The sequence below is a fragment of the Rhinolophus hipposideros genome, assembly GCF_964194185.1.
Source record: "Rhinolophus hipposideros genome assembly, chromosome: 10".
NCBI lineage: Eukaryota > Metazoa > Chordata > Mammalia > Chiroptera > Rhinolophidae > Rhinolophus > Rhinolophus hipposideros.
In genome coordinates, this window is record NC_138056.1 from 12,569,139 (window position 1) to 12,592,337 (window position 23,199).

Consider the following 23,199-nt stretch of genomic DNA (forward strand, 5'->3'; position numbering starts at 1 on the left):
CTGACATTTATACTGCTCTCCACAGCTTACAATAGATTTTCAGGGACAGTATCTCCCTGGATCCTGGAGACGAGAGGGTGGGGGTATTCAGCACTAAGCCACGGTGACACTATGCCCGGCCTACACTGGAGATGGGTGTCACTGGACCCCAACTGTGTTTTGTTCGGTTAACAGTGTTTTGTTTGGTTAATTTGATGACTACCTTTTGAAAGCAGGAAAATTAACATTAAAAACTCTCTATGCCCAACTTTCCTTAAGAATCAGAACAATTGACAACACTGGGTTCCCTCAGGCTTAAATCTCAGCTCCAACACAAACTCGTTTTTGGCCTTTGGGCAAGTGACTTAACCCCTCTGTAACTCATATTCCTCAACTCTCAAAGTGGATTGAAAATCGGAGCTACTCCATTGGGTTGTAGAGAGGATGAAATGAGTTGAAATTTGTAAAGCACAAAAAAAAAAAAAAAGAGTGTTTCAGTGGATAGTGGTCACAGGTGAACATCGTGAATGTACGTGATGCCACTATTATACCCTTAAAAATACTTAAAACAGGAAATGTGATGTTATATATATTTTAGCTGAACTGATTGCAGGAATCATTTCACAACATATATAAACATATATATATATATATATATCTCAAACCATCATGCTGTAAATGTATACAGTGAAATATGTCAATTATTTCTCAATAAAACTGGGGGGGGGGAATGTTAAAAATTTGGTGGGAGGAGGCACTCCCCTTCAAACAGGGCATGTTCTCCTGGTCTGCCAGAGCCCCCGCTACTCCCTACCGCTCATTAACACCAATCACGCACGGGTGGCCCATCACCTTTGAGCCGCACCCCTGCTATGAGAACTAATGAAAATACTGTGTGGAAAAGTAGTAATTTGGAACCCTCTGGTAAGTAGTACCTTCCTTCCTTCAGTCCCTGCACTCAAGATCGCCAGTCTAGCAGGTGGAAAGGCCAAAACCCAGAAACCGGCTGCCTTCTGCCTCCAGGAGCAGCTCTCGTCTGACCTCAGCACAATGCCGGCGCATGGGCTTGGTCTTAATGGATGTCTCTCACAGAGAAGCGCACACGGCCCCAAGCCACAAAAGCACCCAACTGATCCAGCCTTATAGATCAAATGTCGTACAATGTGTGGTGACTCCCAGGCAACAATGAACGATCGAGGGCAGGTTGTGCCGATGCCAATCTCTGCTGTGCCCAGTGCGTCTGGTCCCTGAACAGGCAGCAGTGCCCACCACGGCCCTCCACGCTGCCAGACTCCTGATGCGCCTAAAGGCCCAACTCAAGTCCCACCTCTTCAATTCATTGGACAAACACTTACACAGGCCCTGGGACCAGGCGCCTTTGGGGAACCCAGTCTATTTAGGGAGACAAAACACCAAGAGTTAGTTACTTCAGTGTGGGCAAGGGCCCGGTGGCAGGAAAGGGCATGGCACACTGGAGGAACTCCAAGAAATGTGGTGTGGTGAGCCCACACAGTATGCGTGTCCAGATTCCAGAGGCACCGGGGGCTGTGATGGGCTTGGAGCAGCAGATAACATGGTCTGGTCCGACCATTTAGGCACCATGCCACAACTCCACTGGGAAGGTCAAGGCTGGAGGCATGGAGCCCAGTTCCTGAAGGCCCACACATCGCCCTTAACTCCCACAACAACCCGGAGCTGAGGTACTATTGCCACAGCATAGATGAGAAGCCTGCGCTTGCAAAGGTCCATGACTTGCCCACAAGGCACATGGCCATTCCGTGGCAGCGCGCGGCCAGCCTTGGCCTTGGTCCGCCTGGCGTGCTTTTAAACACCATGCTCTGCGTGGATTCACATACCCATAGGAAACACATTTTTGAGTTTGAAGTCTGGGGGACTGTTTCACCCAACTGGATTTACACCTTCTGTCATTCTGTAGCCCACATCTTTAAATATCTTCTATTATGAACATTTTCCCACATCATTAAGCGTTCTTTCACAGCATTTGTAAGGACTGCATAGTTGTCCATGATTTCAGCAATCCCCCAACAGTTAGGTTGTTTCGAACCCACAGCTTCTTGTTTTTCTTTGAACCGACCAGCCCACACAAAGTTCATCTCACTGTGTTCTCATGGGGGGAAGCTCTGTACCCGATTACCACCCGTTGTGTGGCTTATCTCGGATGAGGATGAGTAAGACAATGACTTTCAACGTTGTATCAGCAAGTTTTATTATAGCAGGAACCCTACCCTTTTATTCCCCAACGCACCTCCTAAACTCAGCCTCCCAGTTTTGCCAACCATAAGTTCATTTGGTAACTGGGTTGGTTTCTCTATCGGCTACAAACACAATGAATGGCGCTGACAGTTGGGAGCCATCTGGTAGCAACACCTCCAGGATCCAGGCATGGTCACCTTCCCCTCCAATGGACAAAAATAGGCGAGATGCCAGAATCCAGCAGACACCTCAACTCTTTCCCAAAAGGAATGGACTTCCCCCCCAGCAAATCACTAAGAACACATCAGAATTCAACCCCCAGAAAGTCAATTCTGCATCATTAGAAACAGATCAACGCTAGGTATGTTCCCTGAGTACCCTGTGTGCTCACTATTGGAACATCAATGTCTGGAAGAACAGGAAGCTGGTCACACTGTGACTAGCTGTGTGGCCTTGGGCAAGGCGCCTTCCTTTTCTGGGCCTCAGTTTCAACACCTGCAAAGTGAATGGTTTGGATTAGATGATCCTTCAGGTCTCTTCCTTCTCTGAATGAGGCTCTTGGGAGTCACCAATTTTATAAATGAACAGTGACTGTACTTCATGATGAAAATTGATAAGGACAGCCACCGACCAACAGCTGCTGCCTGGAGGCAAGAGACAGAAACACACAGAGGAAGGCTGTCACACCTACATTCCGGATGTCCTCACAGTCAGGACGAAAGAAAACACAGCAGATCACTCTCTGACGGGGGTAGGAGCAGGATTCTGACTTAGTCTAAGAAAAACTCATCTAACTTGCATCCCATAAAGCCCAGCTCCTCATTTTAAGACAAATGTGCTTGTCACGCTTAAAAAAAAAAAAATTAAGTGACTGTTTCATAACAACCCAGCAAAATACTGGAGTCAGAACAAGAGCAAGTCATTGCAATGCCAGTTCTAAAGGGGAGCTTTCTGTCTTTTTTTCCTAACTGGCAATGACTGGCTTTTCACAAAACCCAGGCAAGCTGCACATTGGTGATAAAGGGGACAGTCAGCCCTGACTCGAACAGAGACAAGCCCAGACAGGACAGGCCACCCGAGTGACCTCTAGGACCCAGGAAGACCTCGATGGCTTGAAGGTGATGCCCGGCCAGAATGAGGGGAGGGTGTCCTGGGGGGACGCTGCTGGTGCTGTGGGCAGGTCAACACCACACTCTTCCCAGAAACAAAGGCTCAAACTCAAATACTAGGAAAAAAAAAATCAATAGTCTCTGGATTATAACCAGCTCATTAGCCTCGAGGTAGCAGCTTTCACAGGGTTCAGAACTCCCCCAAATGGGCAGGGATGTCTTTTCAGACAAGCTGGCGACCTCCTCCCCCAGAACCTGCCTGCACCTGCTGCATGTCCTACCCACCTCCCCCCCACACACACACTGCCTCCTAGATAATTAGCTCTGCACGTTCTAGCAGGTTCTGCACCCCCTTCCTCTTTTTCTCCCCTCCCTTCTCCCTCCTCTTCCCCGCACCATTCACGTTAGTCTTGAGGGAGGCAGAAGGCTAGGAGAAGGGCCCCAGTTTCCAGAGGAGGCTCAAAGGAGACAAGATTAGCCCAAGGTCACAAAGGTCATGCTAAGAATCCAACCCACTCTTGTAACTCCAACTCGGTGTTCTTTCTGTGTCACATCTACACACCAGGTCCTGCTCATGCAGCCTCTCCAGCACCTTCCCTCCCCCCACACCCTACTCACACTGGTACACACGCACCGCCCCACTCTGTGCAGCTTACTGCCACTCTACAGCGCCACTCAGCCTCTACTCTAGGCCCCTTCCAGCAAAGCCACCAAATCACCTGGCCTACCTGAGGCTTGGGGAGTGCTGGCTGGCTCAAAGCTGGACAGAGTAGGGATATACCATTTTCTAGCTGTGTAGCTGACTTAATCGCATTGAATCTGAGTATCCTCACCTATAAAGGGGGGATAATAATAGACCCTGCCTCACAGGGTCATTTAAAGCTTGCCCTAGACTGGCATGGAAAGAGCAGAGACACACACAGGCCTCCACATAGCACCCGCTCAAAGGCTCCAAACATCACTTCCCAGTTCAAAATCCTCCCACACTGAAAACAGGTGTCCTCGCAAACCTGTATACAGCTGTTCACAGAAGCATTATTTGTAATAGCCAAAAAGTGGAATTAACCCTAATGTCTATCAATTCCCGAAAGGAGAAATAAAACATGGGATATCCCTACGATGGAATATTAGTTGGTCATAAAAAGGAATGAAGTATTGATAAATGCTCCAGTAAGGATGGACCTTGAAAACGTTATGCTAATAAGCCAGATACAAAAGGACAAACTTTATATGATTCCACTTCTATAAAACACATGGACTAGGCAAATTTTTAGAAACAGAATGCAATTTGGTGGTTGCCAGGAGCTGGGGGAAGAGGGGCTAGGGAATGACTGCTAATGAGTGTGGGGGTTTCTTTCTGGGGTAATGGAAAAATTCTCGAACTAGATCATGGTAAAGGTTGCACAATTCTGAATATAAAAACAACTGAACTGCACACTTTAAAAGGGTGAATTTTATGGTATGTGAATTCTATCTCAGTAAAGTTGTTATTTTCTTTTTTTTAAGAAGGGGAACAGTACTTTATTGGGGAACAGTGGGTACTTCCAGGACTTTTTTTTCCAAGTCAAGTTGTTGTCCTTTCAATCTTAGTTGTGGATGGCACAACTCAGCTCCAGGTCCAGTTGCCGTTGCTAGTTGCAGGGGGCGCAGCCCACCATCCCTTGCGGAAGTCAAACCTGCAACCTTGTGGTTGAAAGCCCCTGCTCCAACCAACTGAGCCATGTGGGAGGCAGCTCAGCTCAAGGTGCCGTGTTCAATCTTAGTTTCAGCGGGAAGAGCCCACCATCCCTTTCAGGACTCAAGGAATTGAACTGGCAACCTTGTGGTTGAGAGCCCACTGGCCCATGTGGGAATCGAACTGGCAGCCTTTGGAGTTAGGAACATGGAGCTCTAACCACCTGAGTACCGGGCCGGCCCCAAAGTTGTTATTTTTTAAATTGCCATCAAAAAATATAACAAAACCATAAAATGATTGATATTTACAATCTGAAAAGAAATCCTCCCATGATGTCTCATTCTCTACAAGATTCTAAATCCTACTGACATCCGAAACCTTCAAGTCCCCAGTTGACCTGCCACAGACAGAGTGAATTTGCCAGGCATGACCCCTCACTGTAGAGGAATGAGTCTTCCCCACTGCGGGCCTGGCCTCCCAACATTCACCCCTAAACAGCACTTGGCTTTACTCCTGCCTCAACTCCTGGCTGTTGTCCTGACGCCTGCACTGTCTGTGACTGGAAACTGTCTCCAGCCAGCCCATCTTATCTGTTCAGCTAAACTGGAACTTCCTGAAGGAAAGGTACCTGAACTGGCCTATTTTCCTCCTTGTCAGCAGGATCCCCAGGACTGCCTGTGTGCCAAATCCTTATTAACACAGCGTTCTTAATCCTGACCTCTACAGGCACGATCAGACTGATTTACAGCTGGGGAAACAAAGGCAGCTGGGGGAGGAGGGGCAGGGAGCCTCATCAAGATTCATGAGGCAAGGGGCAAAGCTGGAGTTTGAATTCACCTTTCTCTTTCCACTGTGCTACCACCTGCTGCCATTTTTAAGATGGTATCACAAAGGTCTAGATATCTAGTAAGTGCTCAGAAACGTTTTATGCCACACATGTCCATCCAACCATCACATAATTTGAGTTTAAGCTAGATATTGGAGAGCAGGCACCCCTAAAATTAGCCCTAAAAATGAAATGACTACAACTGATTATCTCTACAGTCGGGTAATATACAACTAGGCCTACCTGGTTTCTGGCTGCACTAATAATTTTTCTGGGTACCACCAGACAAATGCAGAATGCAGTAGACAGTGACTTGACATTTTTCCAGAGCATAAAAAGAAAACCAATGAATTTTTTTAAAAGATTACACAAAATAGGTTCTACGTGAGTCACATTCGATCAAAACGCGGTGTGAGGCAGCCACCACACCACCCAGCTGGCATGTCTGCAAATGTAAATATTAAATTTGTTTTTCAAAAATGGTAACCCCCAGTGCTGGTGTGGGCATAATGAAACAGGCAGTCTCATCCATTCTAATAGCAATGGAAACAGTGCACCTCCTCTGGTAAGTTACCTGGTGGGTGGTGTCAAAGACTATAAAGATGCCTGGAAATTCATCCAGAAGAAATCATTTATATTTCACAGAAAAAGCTATCTGCATGAACATATTCATCCCTGCACTACCGACAACAGTGAAAAATTGTCTGCTGCTTAAATCTCTAAATACGAAAAAGGTTAAGTGAATGACAGTACATCCATTCCATGCAGTATCCTGCAGCTCTTCAAAATTATGGTTATATCATCCATGGAGCACCGTGGGGAAAAAAAAATGTTTTCTTCACTTAGCTTTTTGGCATTAAAGAGCCTAGAACCGTCCCTGCTCTGTGATCACAATTATTTTAAATAAGAAGCCACCTGGAAAAAAAATCATAGCTGTAACTACTTTAAAATTATAATAGCTCTGTAATGGGGGGGGGCGGCATTAGGCTTCTTTTGTTCTCCTTTCTCTGGTTTCTAGATTTCCTTTAATGTTATTACACCGCTCTTACATAATTGGAGAAAAAAATAAATTAAAAAAGAAAACCAAACACATTTTGAAGCCTCTCTGTCTCACATCAAGACTGAGTCCTGCCCACCCCAAAATAAAGCAGCCACTTGAAATGAGGCTTTGGCTATTCACACTTCCGTTTATCAAAACAGGGCAAATCCTCTCAGAAAATGCCTCAGCAAGGTGATACCCACCCCAGACACATCACAGTCACAAAGCCACATCTCCAAATAAAATGATCACAACCACGAAAAGTGTGTGGGTTACCAGGCTGGAAAATGAGAGGTTGATGAGTTGGGGTGATAAGAGAAAGGTTTATTGTTTTAATTTTTTTTGTTGGTCATAGTCACAATGTCTGGCACAAAGTAGACAATAAATATTTGAGGCAGAAGATTTCTATGTGGGAAAACGCACTAATTTGCCCACATTCCCTGACTGCCAGGGCCCAACATACAATGCACATCCCTGGGGCCTGCAAGCTGCTCTCCCTGAGGTCCTGTCAACAGAAGCTGTGCTTGGAAGTGAGCACCTACAGCAGACAGGAAATTGGTACGTTATCACCAACCTGAGAACAAAACAGTAAAAAAACTTAAATGTCACTGTGAGTAAAGGTCAAAGGTGGGGAGGAACTAACTTGTACTATGTACCTCATACCACCACCTGTTCTGGGGCCACTGTGCAGGATTTCAGAAATTCCTAATACCCTGACTCTACAACCCAGCTACCAAAGCTCGGACCCTGTTTCCTCGATTGATTAGCGGTGTGACTTCAGGCTGGTTGCTTCACGTGTCAGTATCTCGTTTTCCTCTTCTATAAAACGAAGACAAGCAGAGAACCACCTCATTACATGGTCATGAGGATTCACCCAGTCGAAACATACAAAGCACTTAGCACCGTGCCTGGCACACAGAAAGCATTCAATCAGTAATAGTTAATCACTAATGTATTGTGATTCCATTTTGCATACAAGACAACCTAGCCTTAGAGAAGTTCAGTAATTTCCCAATATCACAAAGCTAGCAAGAGCAGTGCTGAGATTCAAACTCAAGACGAAAGGACTTCAAAATCTGTGCTCTTTTTACTACAGCAAGCTAAACCCCATCCCCACGGATTACTGTGATCCCTCCCAATTTCTCTCTCTCTCTCTCTCTCTCTCTCTCTCTCTCTCTCTCTCTCTCTCTCTCTCTCTCTCAGGGCTGTCATAGCAAAAGGTAAAAATATTATGAGATAACTGGAAATAACATGAGACTGAGAGGCAGCAAACCAGAATTCTAGTCGATTGTAACTTGGGGATAACACCATCTCCATGGCATGGCGGTTCTTTCTACTTGTTCATTTAACAAACACTTTTTGAGTCAAACTCTGTCCTAGACATGAGGGATGGAGCAGAGAAGCAGACAGATGGGCTCCCCGCCTCCTGCAGTTCATACTCCAGGCTGTGGGGAACCGGAAACAGTAAACTAGTAAGATAGTTTCAGGTGGTGATGAGGACAGAGGAAATGAACAGGTAATGGAATCAGGGGTGTGGCCAAGGATAAATTAAGGCCTGAGAAGGAGCCAGGAGGACCTGGGGGAGACCACTGCAGAAAGAGCCCCCCCGCCCCAGGGAGAGTGGGGTGGTGCCAGCATCCACCATAATAGAGCCCATGTGACCAGAGTCCATAAAAGGGGCAGGTAGACTAAATGGAGTCAGAGGAGTGGGAAAGGTCTGGGGACCAGATTTGAGGGTCGGGGTCTTGCCAGCCATCCTCTGCGTTTATCTAAGTGTAATGTGAAGGCACAGAGGGTTTTAAGCAGTGGACTAACACAACTTTGTGGGACAAGAAGGGTCTCAGCATGAAAGTAAAAGAGGCTGGTGTAGAGTTGGCACTTCATAAAGGGTTTTCCCCCTGGTTTTCCTTCTCCTTGTGCCACTAACTCCACATAACAGTGGACAATCATGCCCTTTCTGGGCCTGTTTCCAAGAAAAGACTTGGTCTTAGTGGTTCTCAAGTCCACCCCCTACATGAGGTTACACATTAACCTTACATGAGGAGTTTGGAAAAATTACAATAAAACAACAATGCTTGGGCTGATATGCCACTGGTCAGGAGTGGGGGCCTCCAATCAGTAGTTTCTGGAAGTTCCCCGGGGCAGCCATGCTTGAGAAGAGCCCACCTAAAGGGGCTCTAAGGCTTCCTTCCCCTTAGTGGCGTGAGTACTCACTGGGAGAGGGAGTACAAAGACAGAACATGGCTGCCTTTTGAGATAGCAAGTTGCTCCTCACTGAAGACAGTCAAACAAAAGTCACTTCCTCAGGGGTGAAACAAAAGAATCGGACACTCTTAAATGATCCCTTCCAAAAAAGATGTCTGTGGTTTTGACTTGCTGGGTAAATCTCTAGTGAGTAAGGCTCAGTGTCATCAGCTATAACCAAAAAGAGCAAATAAACAGCATGTGCACCACCCCACCTTTCTTGTGGCCATAGCAGACATCACTAATTGATCCCAGCACTGTGTCCTGCTGAGCTAGGCCATCCCAACTGATCTGAGAATCTTTCTATGCAGGGCCCGAGCAGCCACTACCAATCACTTAAAGATGGACACAAACCAGAACCCATTTGCCTTCCCTAGTAGAGTGTCCCTAGGTCCTTTCTCTCTCTGACCTTCTTGGAGGCACTGATCCTTCTTATCTTCTTACCAGCAATGATTAACCACCAAGGTGTGTGGCAATGAGCTCGGCTGGTTTGAAGTCCCCCGTCAGACTGTGAGATCACCCATTCCACCCGAGGGTGGTCCTGAATCTCAGACTCTTTGTCCTCCCCACGTGACATCTCCAGCTGCACCCCCAAACATTTACTGAACAGGGCTGAATTAGACTGTATGACTCGATAAGGGCAAACCAGTCTTATTCCTGGAAAAGCTCGTCAAAGCAAGAGCCGTGTGCTATCCCTGATCATTGAAACAATAATACTGACAGCAGCTGGCATTTAGGGACCCCTTTCTGTATGCCAGGCAGGGTGCTAGAGCTTCCCAAACATCTTCTCATGGCATCTTGATCACCACCCTCTGACATGTTTATTTATCCGCATTTGACACACGAGAAAATTCAAGCTTTAAAAATTGCTGTTGATCACAAAGCAGTAAAAGCAAGATTATGGAACCACCACATCACCTCTCTATGCCTCATCTCTGAAATGGACATGGTACTTGTAAGGATGAAAGCAGAGCCCAGCACACTGTGTGTGACAGTACAGTGGACACCTCAGAAGAGCTGGCTGGAATCTGGGCCAAAGAACAGACAACAGTATGTCCGGACCAGGTCCGACCCACACTGAGCTGGGAGCCCTTTTCTGGCTTCACAAAGGGATGTATTCCTGAAAAGCTGTGTGAACAGAGAGAGTCCAGGAAGCCAAGACTGGCAGCACCCCACTTCAGGGGTTTTCCTGGGTTGCCTCTTCTGCCTGGGTCCTGCTGGTCTCCCTTCCCTGGCTCTGAAGGCATTAGCTCTAGGTTTCTGCCCCGAGGCCTCTAAACTCTCGGATTGCTGGAAACTGCTCCAGGGAGCTAGTGGGAGGGGGAAGTTGGCAGTGAATCTCTTTGTAATGGGATCCCCCTTTGACTGGATCTATCCCTCGTGTGGAACTTGGCACATTTGGCCCCAACTTCACATCCCCTACAGCAGAGCTTAGCACCACACACATCACATCAACACTGGCTTCCTTTCCCACCAGGGTTAGGGTGGGGAAACTGTGTCAGTTATTCCCACTTTGTGGAGGAGGAACCCCAGGCTGGGAACACAGCGAGAAATGTGACCCAGGAACCATACCGGGCACCGAGACTCCCGGCACAGTGCTCTCTCGGCCACAGCATCCCTAAAAAGTGCTCACTAAACAGTCAGGGAGTTGGATGTGAATTGTCTCCTGAGACCCGGCCATCTGGATATTTGTCACAATGGTAAATGCTCTTGTTTAGACCTCCTGTGGCACTGGGTGAAGTCAGTTACCAACAATCACATGAAAAGGGAGGGACAGCCAGGCCCACCACCAAGATGGCCAGCGCACAGCCAGCCTCCTACACCGTGACTTCAACCCAGGCATTGCCTAAAGCAATGGTTCTCAACCAGGGCACTTCCCTCTGGGGACAGTGGCAATATCAGAAGACATTTTCAGTTGTCACAGGTGGGTGTGTGGGGGGTGCTTCTGACATCTAGCAAGAAGAGACCAGGGAGACTGCTAAACGTCCTACAGTGCACTGGGAGGCCACCAAAGCAAGGAATTTTCAGGCCCCAAGTGTCAAGTGCTGAGGCTGAGAAACCCTGGTCTAGCGGAAGAGAAGTGCCCACTCACCCCAACCGCACTGTCAGACAGCGGCAAAGCCCAAATGCCAGATTCCAGGGGGCCGCAAACACTAGCTGCCGCGCAGGCATCTCCCAAGAGAAACAAAACTACATGGTCAGAGACGGGCTGACTGTCTGAGTCTTACCCCACACCCAACACGTCGTTTCTTTTCATTTTTAATGTTTATTGATGTTTAATATGTGCTGAATAATTCTTTGTGATACACACCTGATTTTATGTACTTCCTCTAACAACCCAAGCGCTGAATCACCTCATCATATTTTATAGATGAGAAAACGAAGGCACAGAGAGGCTGAGCAGCAGGGTCAAAGTGACAGATACGAGGAATTCTCAAACAGGCACCTGGCTCTAAAGCCCAAGCTTTTCACCAACTGCACAGGCTGTCTCTAGCTCCCATGAACAGGCCCCGAGTGAGGCAGTCGACAGAGGTGACCCCATGCTGTCTGATGGCCATGAGCACAGGGACGGATTCCCAGTCGCCAGAACCCAGGACGCCAAATTGGAGGTTTCTTGTTGATTTTAGGGAAGCCCAGGTCTGAGCTATGAAAATAATTTCACATCAAGTGTAAACTATAATGAGAACACAGGATCAGAGAATAAGGGGAAAGGTGGTGTCAGGTAGAGTGGTTTTCAGGATGAGATGAGCTCGAGGAATGGGTTGAGGCATGAAGTCAGAAGATGGGCGTTTGGTGATGAGACCAAGCTCTACACAGCAGGCTCGGTGCAGCAACTTAAGAGATACGAGCAAGGCTGGAAGGTGCTAGACCGAGAAGATGTTCTTAGTGCTCCTGAACAAATCCCTGCCCGAAGGACGTGACGGATCGGGATGGCTCACCAGCAGGGAGAAAAGGCAAGCAGACTATTACTCTCCTCCAGGGAAGGCTGGTTCTGGCTATGCGATCTCTGTTGAGATATCCTGCCCTGCTTAATTAGCATTATTCTCTTTTAGAGATAGTTATGAATCTAAGTGAGTATAGGACATCTTCAGATATGCCCACATGTCACCTTAAGTGAGAGCTCCCACCCTTACCCTCCTACGGCCCCTACGATTTCTCTTCCTACAGTAGGATTAGGTGGCCACTTTAGACAACCACACACCCGGGCATCAAGGCTGGAAGGTGTCGGAACACCTTAGAGCAGGTCTCCTCAAATCTTGGGCACATGGCAACTGCAGCCAGAAAGTCAGGGGGTGTGTGAATAAAGAGGGCTGAGGTGGGAGCAAACACTTAAGGGCCCACCTACTAAGTGCCACAATACGGAAAGGATGCCTTACACACCTTCCCTCACTTAACCCTAATACTGGCAATTATCACCCATTTTCAAGGTGCCATAACAGATTCCAAGGGGCTTAAGTACCTGGGCAGGTAGAGGGTCACCTGGCTGTCAGAGAAGAGCATGGATTTGGATCCAAGACTCTGCTGACACCGAACCCATGCCCTTCTCTTGTTGCTTTTCTTACAGGACACTCTGAACTCATGTCATCCATGCCCAATTTCAAACTCTGTGAAATCCAAATTCATTCACAACAGGAAGGCCAGGACCCCAAGAAGATGCCGTTGTGTCATTCCTTTGATCGGGGCCAACGCCCCAAAGTTTCAGGCAGCCTTTACCACTATGGCTCCACGTTCTAAAAATCCATGGCTAAGAGAACTCATCTTCTCTGGCTTTGGGGAGCATTTAATCCCTCCACATCCTGACTCTGAGCAGCAGGTGTCACTGTGCTACCCATCCCACAGGAAGATGACTCTCCCACTGGTGAGAAGGGGCCTCAAGCCCAGCTGTCTTTCCCGGAGACTCACACACTCCCTGGCCCATGTGGACAATCCTGTCCAGCTCCCCATCATGTCCCCAAGGCAGCCCACACTAGCTGGGTGAGGTTCTGGCCCAGTGTGTGGCCATGGACCAGATTACAACTCTCTGGGCCTCAGTTTCCTTCCCTGCATCTACCTCATAGGATGACATGAGTTAACAGGTACCAAGGGCTGATAACAGTTCATGATAAATCTCCCACCTGTGGTAGCTGCTATTGTTATTTTTATCACCCCCATTTATCCTGACAATTACCAGAGACAGTGCAAAGACTTCATCACAAAGTCATCTGAACAGTGTTCATTGCAGCACAAACTTTCAGAAACAAATTGACGAATCACAGGATGAATGAGATAAGATGCCTCTATAAGATGCAATGGGTGGCAGCAGCTAAAAGTTCTACAAGAATACATTTACTGGCGAGGGACGTGTTTGCAACCTATTGTCCCTACTTCACAAACTGCTCTAGAGAAAAGCACCGGAAAGAGAGCTCACTTCCCCGAGGGTCTTGAGGGGTAGATTTCCTGATTGTCTCCTGTATTTGCTGAAAAACATTCTGGATACAAATTTGGTATCTAATCTACAATATGCCCATGTTTGTTTGTTTTCAAAAAACATTTCAAAAGACTTTCCACTGAGGAACAGCCACCTACAGGAAGAAGCCTCAGGTTTATGCTGTGGCCTCCTGGTGTGTCCCTCAGGAGGCATCCACCACAGTTATTTAAAAAAGAAATTCCGTTAAAAAGTGTAAGTTACAAAGTATGTGTAAAAGGTAATGTTATTTTAGTATAAATAGATAGAACATGCATAAAAAAAAAAGTAAAAGATCAACCATCAAAATGGGACCAGGAGTTAACTTTGGAGGAGTGGAGATTACAGGTAATTTTGCTTTCTTCTTGTATTTAGTTATTTTTCAAAATTTTTATAATAAAAAAAACAAAAGCCTGACCTGGTTCAAAAAGGAATCGAACGAACCTCCAGCCAAGTGGGTTAAGAGCCACCAGACGGGCCAGCGTAAGTCCCATGCAGACCAGTGAGAGTGGAGTGAAGGCAGCAACCCTGGAGGTAAAAGCGTCTGGGCTGTAAGTGTGAGTGCCCACTGCGCGCCAGACGGGTGATGAGCCCTCACAGCCTCCACTCCCCTCAGGTGGGCCTGAAATCTCATTCAAAGTACACAACACAGGAGGCTGTGTTAGCTCTCTATCAAACCCATCCACCAAATAACACAGAGCATGGCCGACAGCTGTCCTCCTGGGGCAGCCCCCCACCCCAAGTTTCCAGAAGGGCAGCTACTTAAGCCTCAGCTTCCAGTCCACTCACTCCCTTTTTAAGGGACCTCTCCAGAAGATGATCCTTCCTACACCAGCAGCTTCAGGATGGTTTTCAGCTGTTTGGACACTGACAAGGCATAATTGGGACTTTATACAGGTTTCCCACTGTCTCTGGAAACAAAGCCCATCTCCACCCCACACCCCGCACATTCACCTCTCCATTCCCTATACATAGTAGTTTAGGGAAGGGGGGGCGGGGGGCGCAATGACTGAACCTATGGTAAGAAGTTCATTTTATATGGAATCTGGCACGCATGCGTGCACGCGCACACGTGTATGTATAATTGAAACAAGTTTCATGACAGAATACTTACTTACCCTTCCTACTTGCAGTAGGAAAAACTATGCTATTTTCTAGTCTACCACTTTTTAATGCTAGCCATAACTCATTGAACTGATTTTATGACCCACAGTTTTAAATACACTGCTTTACCACATGCAAGTCTATGATTTGGTTTTCCGAACTTCCCTTTAAAAGCATGGTTTCTGGAACACATTAGGTGGAACTATATACGATAGTCAAAGTACCAAAAACAGTAATTTCAACCTAATGATTATGTATGAACCAAACTAGGGGACTCAACTGCCAGTTTGCCTCTTGTAGGCTAATTCTAAATTTGAGTAATGTTCAAAACTGAGCTATACTATGAAACTACATTACTATTGTGCAAAAGACACCTGACACCTAAATTGGACAAGTCACTTAAAGCCAGTCTGAGCCACACCTTCAGTGCAAATAGCAATGACAAACTCACAGGGATGCTGTAAGGATTGAATGAGCTCATACAAAGGCTTTGCAAAGTATAAGGCAAAAATATTTTTTTAAATTTCTTGAAGTAGCAAATTATGCCAGTGTCCCAGCAAAGTAAGATAATAAAACAACAGCCAACATCTTTGGAAGTTTTATTTCATGGTAAGATCTTGTTATGCAGATCGATTTAATCCCCAACAACTCTATGAGGTAGGAATTCTTATTGTCCCCATTTTCCAGATGAGAACAAATGAGGCCCCAAGCATCAGTAGAGCTGGCCCAAGGTCACACAGAGAGGAAATAGAGGAATTAGGTCTGTCTGCCTCCAACACCTAAGCACTGGGCACCTATTTCCCTCCATACCCATAGCCACCCTGCAGGTGTCCATCTCCAGGCCTCAGAGCAGGTCCATTCTCAGTGTGGAAGGAAGAACCCCCAGGACACAGGACATGACACTGAGGTGGCCCCTCAGCCAGCAGCAGGAAATGCAGGATCACTTGGCTGCCATGGAAACAGGTGGCACAGTCAGCCAGATTCCCTCGGCCTCCCATCTCCTGCAATTACAGTCAAGGATTATGCCTTTCAACTTTCAGTTGTTGGCATAAAGTACTCCTCGTGGCCCCACAGAAAATGTACCCAGAGCTACAGCCACGCCGCCAGGTCACAAGATAAAGAAAAATGCTCAAGCCAATACAGGAAGGGCCATTTTTTTAAAGAGACATGGTCGATATCCCTGTGCTCCTTTGGGGCTAGAACCACACTGGCCACTTTTCAGTCACATCTCGTGGTCACTTCACCAATAATAATTTCATTGTATCCACTTGTCAAAAGAGAAATATAACTTAAATTGTGCTATAGGGAGGCCTATATTGCTCTACATCACACATTTTAATACGTACACATACATGTATGCATGTCTGTATACAATCTATTGTGGATTTATTCTCTTAAATCCAATTTAAAAGACTTTGTAGCACAATTTTGACAATTCATAATTATGCCCTCTTGCCCTCACTTTAAAATCTAACTCTTGAGTAAATGGAATATTTTGTAAGTTGTTCTTATATTTCAATACCAATTTACAGGTAACTTTAACATAATGTGATCTCACTTAAGTTATCTAACTACCCTGTGTGAGCATTTTAGAGATGTGAACAGTAAGGATCAGAGAGGTGAAGGCATTTGTCCAAGATCACACAGCTAGTTAGGCCGTGGGGCCAGCATCCCAAACGGAAGCCTGGCTCCAATTTCTATAGTCTCTTCACCATCCAGGGGTCTTATTTATCTCTGAGTTCCTAAGCAACAAGGGCTGCATCTAAAATAGCTGGAAAATATATATTTGCAACAGAAATGGGAGCCAAAACATTAACTTCCTTAATTCCAAGAGCTTCTGCAAATCAATAACAAAAGACAATTTTTTTTTAGTGAACAGGTAGTTAATAAAAAAAACAAGGAAGAAATGCAAATAGCCCAAAACAAAGGGGAAAATGCTCAACTAACTCAAAATTAAAGATATAAATAAAAACAACAGGCTATAATTTTTTACCTCTCAGACTGGCACATATTGAAAATTTTAACAATCTTCAATTTAACTGATGGCATGGAGAAACAGACACCGTCCAAACTTACGGGGGCAGGTACATACTGGGGCAATGTTTCTGGAGGACAACTTCACGACAGTATCAGATTTTTTAATGCATGGACCCTCTAATCCAGCAATCCTAAAATCAGAAATTTACACTATGGCTATCCTTATAAAGGTTACACAAACTATGCACCAAAGACATTCTCTGAAGCACAATTTGTAGGGGGAGGAGGGTCACTAAAGAGTCCACTGATAGAGGAACAGTCAAATAAATGATGGTACACTTACTCATCACAATATTACAGTCATTTAAAAGAATGACTTAAAGCTATTGGTACAGATATGAAATAATCTCCAAGGTAACTAATTAAAAGGCTGAGTAGAATACAATGTACATACAGTGTTTCCTTTCATGTAACTTTTTAGAAAGACAAACAGAGAGACTTGTCTACATTACATAAAAATAGGTTTTCCTTAGAAGGAAAGCAACACAGTTTTAGATTGGAGGGTTTTTAACCTGGGCTTCAGGAGTTTTTGTAAAGCCTCTATGAAACCCCTGAAATTGGATACAAAATTGTAAATATGTGCATCTCTTTGGGAGAGAGGCTTCTTTCCTTTTACTTACTCTGTAAGGGTGTCATACTTTCCCCTCCCCAGAAAGAGTAAGAACCACTGTGTTATACAGACTCCGTGTTGGTGCGAAGCTATTAAGTAACAATGGGCTGGGACCCATCACAGACACCCAGAAAACCACCACCCCATTTCTTCCCTGGAGAATGAGATGATAGTTTTTGTCATAAAAACGATGTTGTCTGCTCAAGCCTCAAAAACGGCAACAGGGTACGGCTTCCCTCTAAGAGGAAGAAGGAAAAGTGGAACTGAAAATTATTTGCATGTTTAAAATTAGATCTTCTGTAGGAGCTGACACTACTTTGCTTTCAAAATGCCCCCCCCCCCATCTGCTGTCTCATTACCATCACCCCTCACCCAGGCATTTACATTCCATGGAAATTCTGAGACAATAGGAGGACTGTAGCTTCACTAATAAGGAAGTAATAACAAATTTCCTACAGCTCCCGTCCTGTGAGAAGTCACCAGAAAAGCCAATGGAAAGCAAGCCATAGGAGGTGGTAACAAAAACTGCTGTGGCCCTCTCTGGTCTGAGGTAGCCACCCTTCCCAGGAATCTCCACTTCGAGACCCTTGGACCCCGTCACTCTCATCACCATTCCTCTGGCAAATCCAGTGCCAGCCCTTTCTCTGCAGGGGCAACAAGAACACCCTGTATTCCAGCTGTGATGGGTTAGCTGGGGTCACCTGAGTGACGTCTGTAAGAGTCACGAAGGCAGGGCTGCCTTTCGCGCTCACCACCACAGCCTCCACTGGGCACCTGTTTCCCAAACTTAAGCAGTTTACCACCTGCACAAGTTTGCCCTAACCATGCCATCCTTACATAAGGATTGACTCAGTATTCTTCTTCAGAGATGAACTTTTTGTTAAATTTAAACAAACTTATTTACTATGACACTACAGATAGCCTCACTCTACCTACAAAATCACGAGCTTGATATGCAACTTACAATTTTTTTTTTACTAATACTCCCTAAAATAAATCATTCTCAACATTAAAAAAAAAAAAATGTTTTGTGACTGAACTAAGTTCATCTTGCACACACACACCCAGCCAGGTACCACCTTGCAGAAAATGCTTGATAAGTATTTCTTACATGAACTAAGGGTTTGAAGACCCTCTTCTCCTCATATAACAGCACTAGCAGTGGAATCGTGCCTTAGATTTCACCTACCAGTTCCTCTTCTATCTTAGTTGATCCTCTCAACCTCCCCTATCTTAGTTGATCCTCTCAACCTCCCCGTGAAGCAGGAAGTGTTAGTCCCACTTTCCAGACAAGGAAATGAGGCGTCAAAAAGGTTAGGTGACTTGCCCAAGATTATGCAGCTACTAAGTGGCAAAGCAAGGACCTGAACCCAGGTCTTCCCATTCCAGACCCATTCTGTCTCCACTAAGGCGGGCTTGCCCGGTAAACTCAAGCTCCCAAGGAAACATGAGCAGGAAAGAGGGTCCCTGAGTTGTCCGTGTTACAAATGGAGCAGATACTACAGGGTTTAGGATGCAGAGAACCCAAAATGACTCCCAGCCCCATCAGGGGTCAGGCCCCACAAACGTCTGTCATCTCGTCTCTCATTTGCACCCTAAAGCCCTTCTCTAAAATACATGACTTCCCACAGGACAGGAGAGTAAACTGGGGTGGTGGAGACCTCAGACCTGGCTCTGCCACTTGCTAGTTATGAATCTTTGGTAAGTTCTGAACCTCAGTTTTCTCTCAGATAAAATGGGAACATTAACTGCACCTACCTCTTACTGTTCCTGATCAAATGAGATAATGCATTAAAACCCTTAGCACAGTGCCTGCCACATATAATGTTACCTATTAATTACAATATTACCAGCAGCATTATGTTAGAAGGGAAATGCACAGAAAATTGCCTCTTACGCTGCACTCAAAATAATTCCCTTGGCCGAGCAGTGAATGAACTCAGAAGTAATTGCTGATTATGTGCTGGCTAAACCCAGGCCTACAGTCACTCAGCAACTCTGCCTAGGCCTCAACCCCAAGCAAAAATTACTTTTAGGAGCTAAATAACCTCTCTACTGACCAAAATTACTCACTCGGGAGCCAGGATTCATTCGCTCTGCTTAGGAAAGCTTGGGTATTCCGCAGTTATCTTTATCATGGGGCTAAACCTGAAGTCAGCTCAAAGTCACAGTCTAACCATAAACCAATTTGCTCTGTTTTCTTAAACTGTCTGCAAACAAAACATAACCCTTTGGTTTTTCTGTTGCTGTTCTGAAGCAAAACAAAAATATTTAAAGTCACCCATATGAGAATTTAACAAGCAATATAAAGAAGAGTCAAAATATTTTTTGTACTCTGAATGAAGCAGGTAGGTAAATAGGCTTAGAGATTAGCTATATTAGATAATAAACACAAATGATTATTATTCCCCAGGAAACAAGAAAGCAAAGAAAAAGCAAACCCAAAACACTATAAGACCAACAAAACAGCTGTCAGTCACCAGCTTTTTTTTTCATTTTTGAGCAGCCCACTGTCAAGCTGATTTCATAAAGAATCTATCAGGACTACATTTCTCAAGAGAAGGAGGCAAAGGGGAAAAATCGCTTTGTCACACTGCCTAAACCATACACATACACCAAAATTAGTGTGCAAAAAAGCTATGAGAATGGGTGGAGTCAGACACTGCAACCAGCAAAGTCTTCAGGCTGGAATCATCTCCGACCATCCTTCCTGTCTTGTGAAATGACAAAAAAAATGTGGAATGAGACGCCAGGTTCAAAAACTGCTGTTCCGGCCCTACTAAGCAATGAGTCCTCCTGCATCTCAGCTTTCCAACACCAATCCTCATTTAATGCCCAAACAGAGCTGCGACTTCTCTGTGACTTGTCTGTGTTTTTAACCTGCTACAATTGATACCATTTTAAAACACACACACACACACACACACACACACACACACACACACACACACACACTCCAAGCCTCACAAAACCAGTCATGTGTCAGGGAGGTAGTCAGATACCTTCAACCACATTTCCTAACACACAAGCTTTGAAAATCTTGAATATGACTTCCAATCTCAAATACGATTTGATGTTGAAAAACTCAAGTTACACCCACAGTTTCAGGAGTACACACAGTGAGGCAGGACTGTACCTATAGTTAAAAGTAAGAGCAAAGTGAAAATATGGCACACACACAAAACCATCAGGAAAATACGAGGCACAGGCAGGAAGGAGACATGGATTCCAGTTCTGGCATGCCTCCTGTCTTGCCAGGGGACCTCGGCCTGATCTCTGTCTTCTCTGGGCTTCAATATCCTCATCTAAAAGAAATGAGGGGTTTCGGCTATCGTGAAAATCTATTCCAGATGAAAATGCACTGATTCCTTGAAATAGCCAATATAAAGATGAACCGATAAACATGAATTTTGAAGATGCTTTTTCAGAGAGCCCTTTAGATTTCTTACTTTATAACATAGCCAAAAACCAAGAAATAAAGAGAGTCTTCTTGCGTTTCTACAGAACAAATTAGAGAGGAAGGAAACATCTGAATAGGGGACAAATGTGGAGTGGCAATATGCTATTGAAATACAAGGAAGGATTGGGCAAGAAATAAATTTACCCAAGAAATTTTTCGCTGATTCAAAGCATAGCTAGCAACCACCACGAGACCGAAACAAGAAAATTAATAATGCAATATAATAAAATATACACGTACTCAATTAAAAATAAGTGAAGATCAAGTATTTCTTTAGTGTAGACTTTGGTGCAAGAGATCTTCAATTATGAGGCCTTTTTTTTAAATTTCAGAGACTGCTCTCCATGAATTTCCTTACAAGAACAGGGAGAAGGCAGTCATACACACTGTACCTTCATAATACTCCCATCTGGACACCCTGTAATGTTTACAAAACTCGTTCAGACATTAGCCAGGGGAAGCCCTAAACAATCCGTGGGGCAGGTGGTTGTACACTCATCCTCCAAATGCCATTACCTGAGGACGGAGGGAGCTGGAGAGCCGGCCCAGCCCTGCAGTCTGGCCCTGGAGCTTCTTCTGACACCTGACCTGATCCACTATTGTCTGTTGGAGGTCACACTGCTCCCAGGCCCTCAGGAGAGCCTGTTCAAAGCCTGCTGAGGACAACTGTGAAGGGACTTTAGCACCCACTGCTCCTTCTCATCCTGCCTGCTGGGTTATATCGCTGCCCCAAGGCTGATGTTCCTGCTCCCAGACAATCATATGTTTTCCTGAAAAGTTTTCCCTGAAACCAAGTTCCATCTTCAGACAATAACTCACTTCCCAGGTGAGTTAGGCAACATTTTCAACAACAAGCAGCATCTTCATACACAGCAGGGTATCACCCAAGGACCTTTTCACTGCGGGGTCAAGACCCGAGCGGGCTCCTAGAAGGCTGTGAAGACGAACCCGCGGCCAGGGCTGGGTGCTTCTGCTCTTTCGCTTCTCTCCCTCAAGTTCCCCATCTGTGAAGTGGGACCGTCTCCCAGCTGCCAGCCCCTCCCCCCAGTGGGAATACCACCCAGGGGGAACGGCGCGTTCAGAAAGCTCGGTCACCAGAACGCCAGGCGCAGCATTATCTGAAAAAGCGAAGCGAGAACACAGGGGGGAGAGCCGGCGCCCACCAAGCACGAAATAAACCCCCAGGGAAGCGAGCGACTTCCCCGGGAAGAGGACGGTCCGCTGGAAGGACGCCGGCGAGTGGCGCCCTCTCCCCAGGTGGGAACTTTCCCCAAAAGGGTGCCCTGGGCCCGGGACCCCCGCCCGGCGGCCCTACCCGCTCCCCGGCCACCGCCGCTGCCCTTCGGCCCGGCCCCTCGGGCCCTGCAGGCCGGGTTGGCCCCGCTCCGTGCCGGGCGCCCTCGCCACACACGCCCCCTCCGGCCGCTCCGGGCGGGAGAGCCGGGCCGGCCAGACGGGACCAGCTCCGGGGAGGGCGGGCCAGAGATGGCCTGGAGCCCGCGGGGGCTTCCACGGGAAAGCGCGGGCACCACGGAGCCCGCCGCCCGCCCTTTGGTGCGGGGCAGCCGAGGAAGGGGCTCGGTCGCGAGGCAGGCCGGGTTCCCGCGAGCCCCCCCGGAGGCGGCTCCGAGGACTCCGGCCCCGCCAGCCCCCCGCACCCCGCAGGCGGGCACCGCGGGCAGGTGCCGGGGATGCCAGTCCCGCCCGCCCGCCCGCCCTCCGGCTGGGCCCCCGCCGCTCACCTGGCCCAGGCGACACAGCAGCAGCAAGGGCGGCAGCGCCCAGCGAAGCCGGGGCCAGCGCCGAGGTGGCCGCGCCTCCCGCGCCGCCGGCTTCATGCCCCGCGCGCCCGGGAACGTGCCCGGGCCGCGCGAGTCGGGCCCCGCCGTGCGCCCGACCCCGGGCGCCCTGCTCCCCGCCTCCAGCCGCCGTCTCCGCCTGCGCCTCCTCCAGCCAGTCCGCCTAGTCCCCGCTCCGCCCGCCCCGGGCTTCCCCGGGGACATGGCAGCGGCGGCGGCCACACGGCGGGGCCCGGCGCGGCGGCCGCGGGGCAGATGCGTCCCTGGGTGAGCGGGGGCTTCGCGGGGCGGAGCAAGCGGCGCCCACCCCCTGTGCGCGGCGCCCGGATCCCGTCTCCCGCGGCCCCGGCGGCTCCCGCTGCCTCCTCCGCGCGTCCTGCGGCTCCGGCTGCAGGGAGCCGCGGCGAGCGCTCCCGCCCTCCCTTCCCCTCCCCCTCTGAATATTCATCGCTTCCTCCCGCCCCGCCGGCCCGGCGGCGGCCGAGCCCCGCGGCCCCTCGCCGCCCTCCGCTGCAGCCCCCGCCCCCGCCCGCGCGCGCCCTGGCAGCTCCCCTCCCGCGGGCGGAGGAAGCGCCCCCGCCTAGCCGCCCTCCCCGCCAGGCCCTCCCACATTCCTGGGACTTGGGACCCGGGACGCAGCTCCGCTACTCTCGCACCTC

At 47.6% G+C, this 23,199-nt stretch overlaps 1 protein-coding gene across 1 annotated transcript in view; it reads right to left on the minus strand.

Annotated features, from left to right (window-relative positions):
- The window catches only part of PTPRJ (protein tyrosine phosphatase receptor type J), a 157,520-nt gene extending 134,644 nt beyond the window's left edge, over positions 1 to 22,876 (minus strand). The window contains exon 1 of the mRNA XM_081065077.1: positions 22,484 to 22,876. Within this exon, the coding sequence (XP_080921203.1) occupies positions 22,484 to 22,744 (261 nt within the window). The 5' untranslated portion in view covers positions 22,745 to 22,876. The remainder of the gene's footprint in view (positions 1 to 22,483) is intronic.
- Between the last annotated feature and the right edge of the window lie 323 nt (positions 22,877 to 23,199).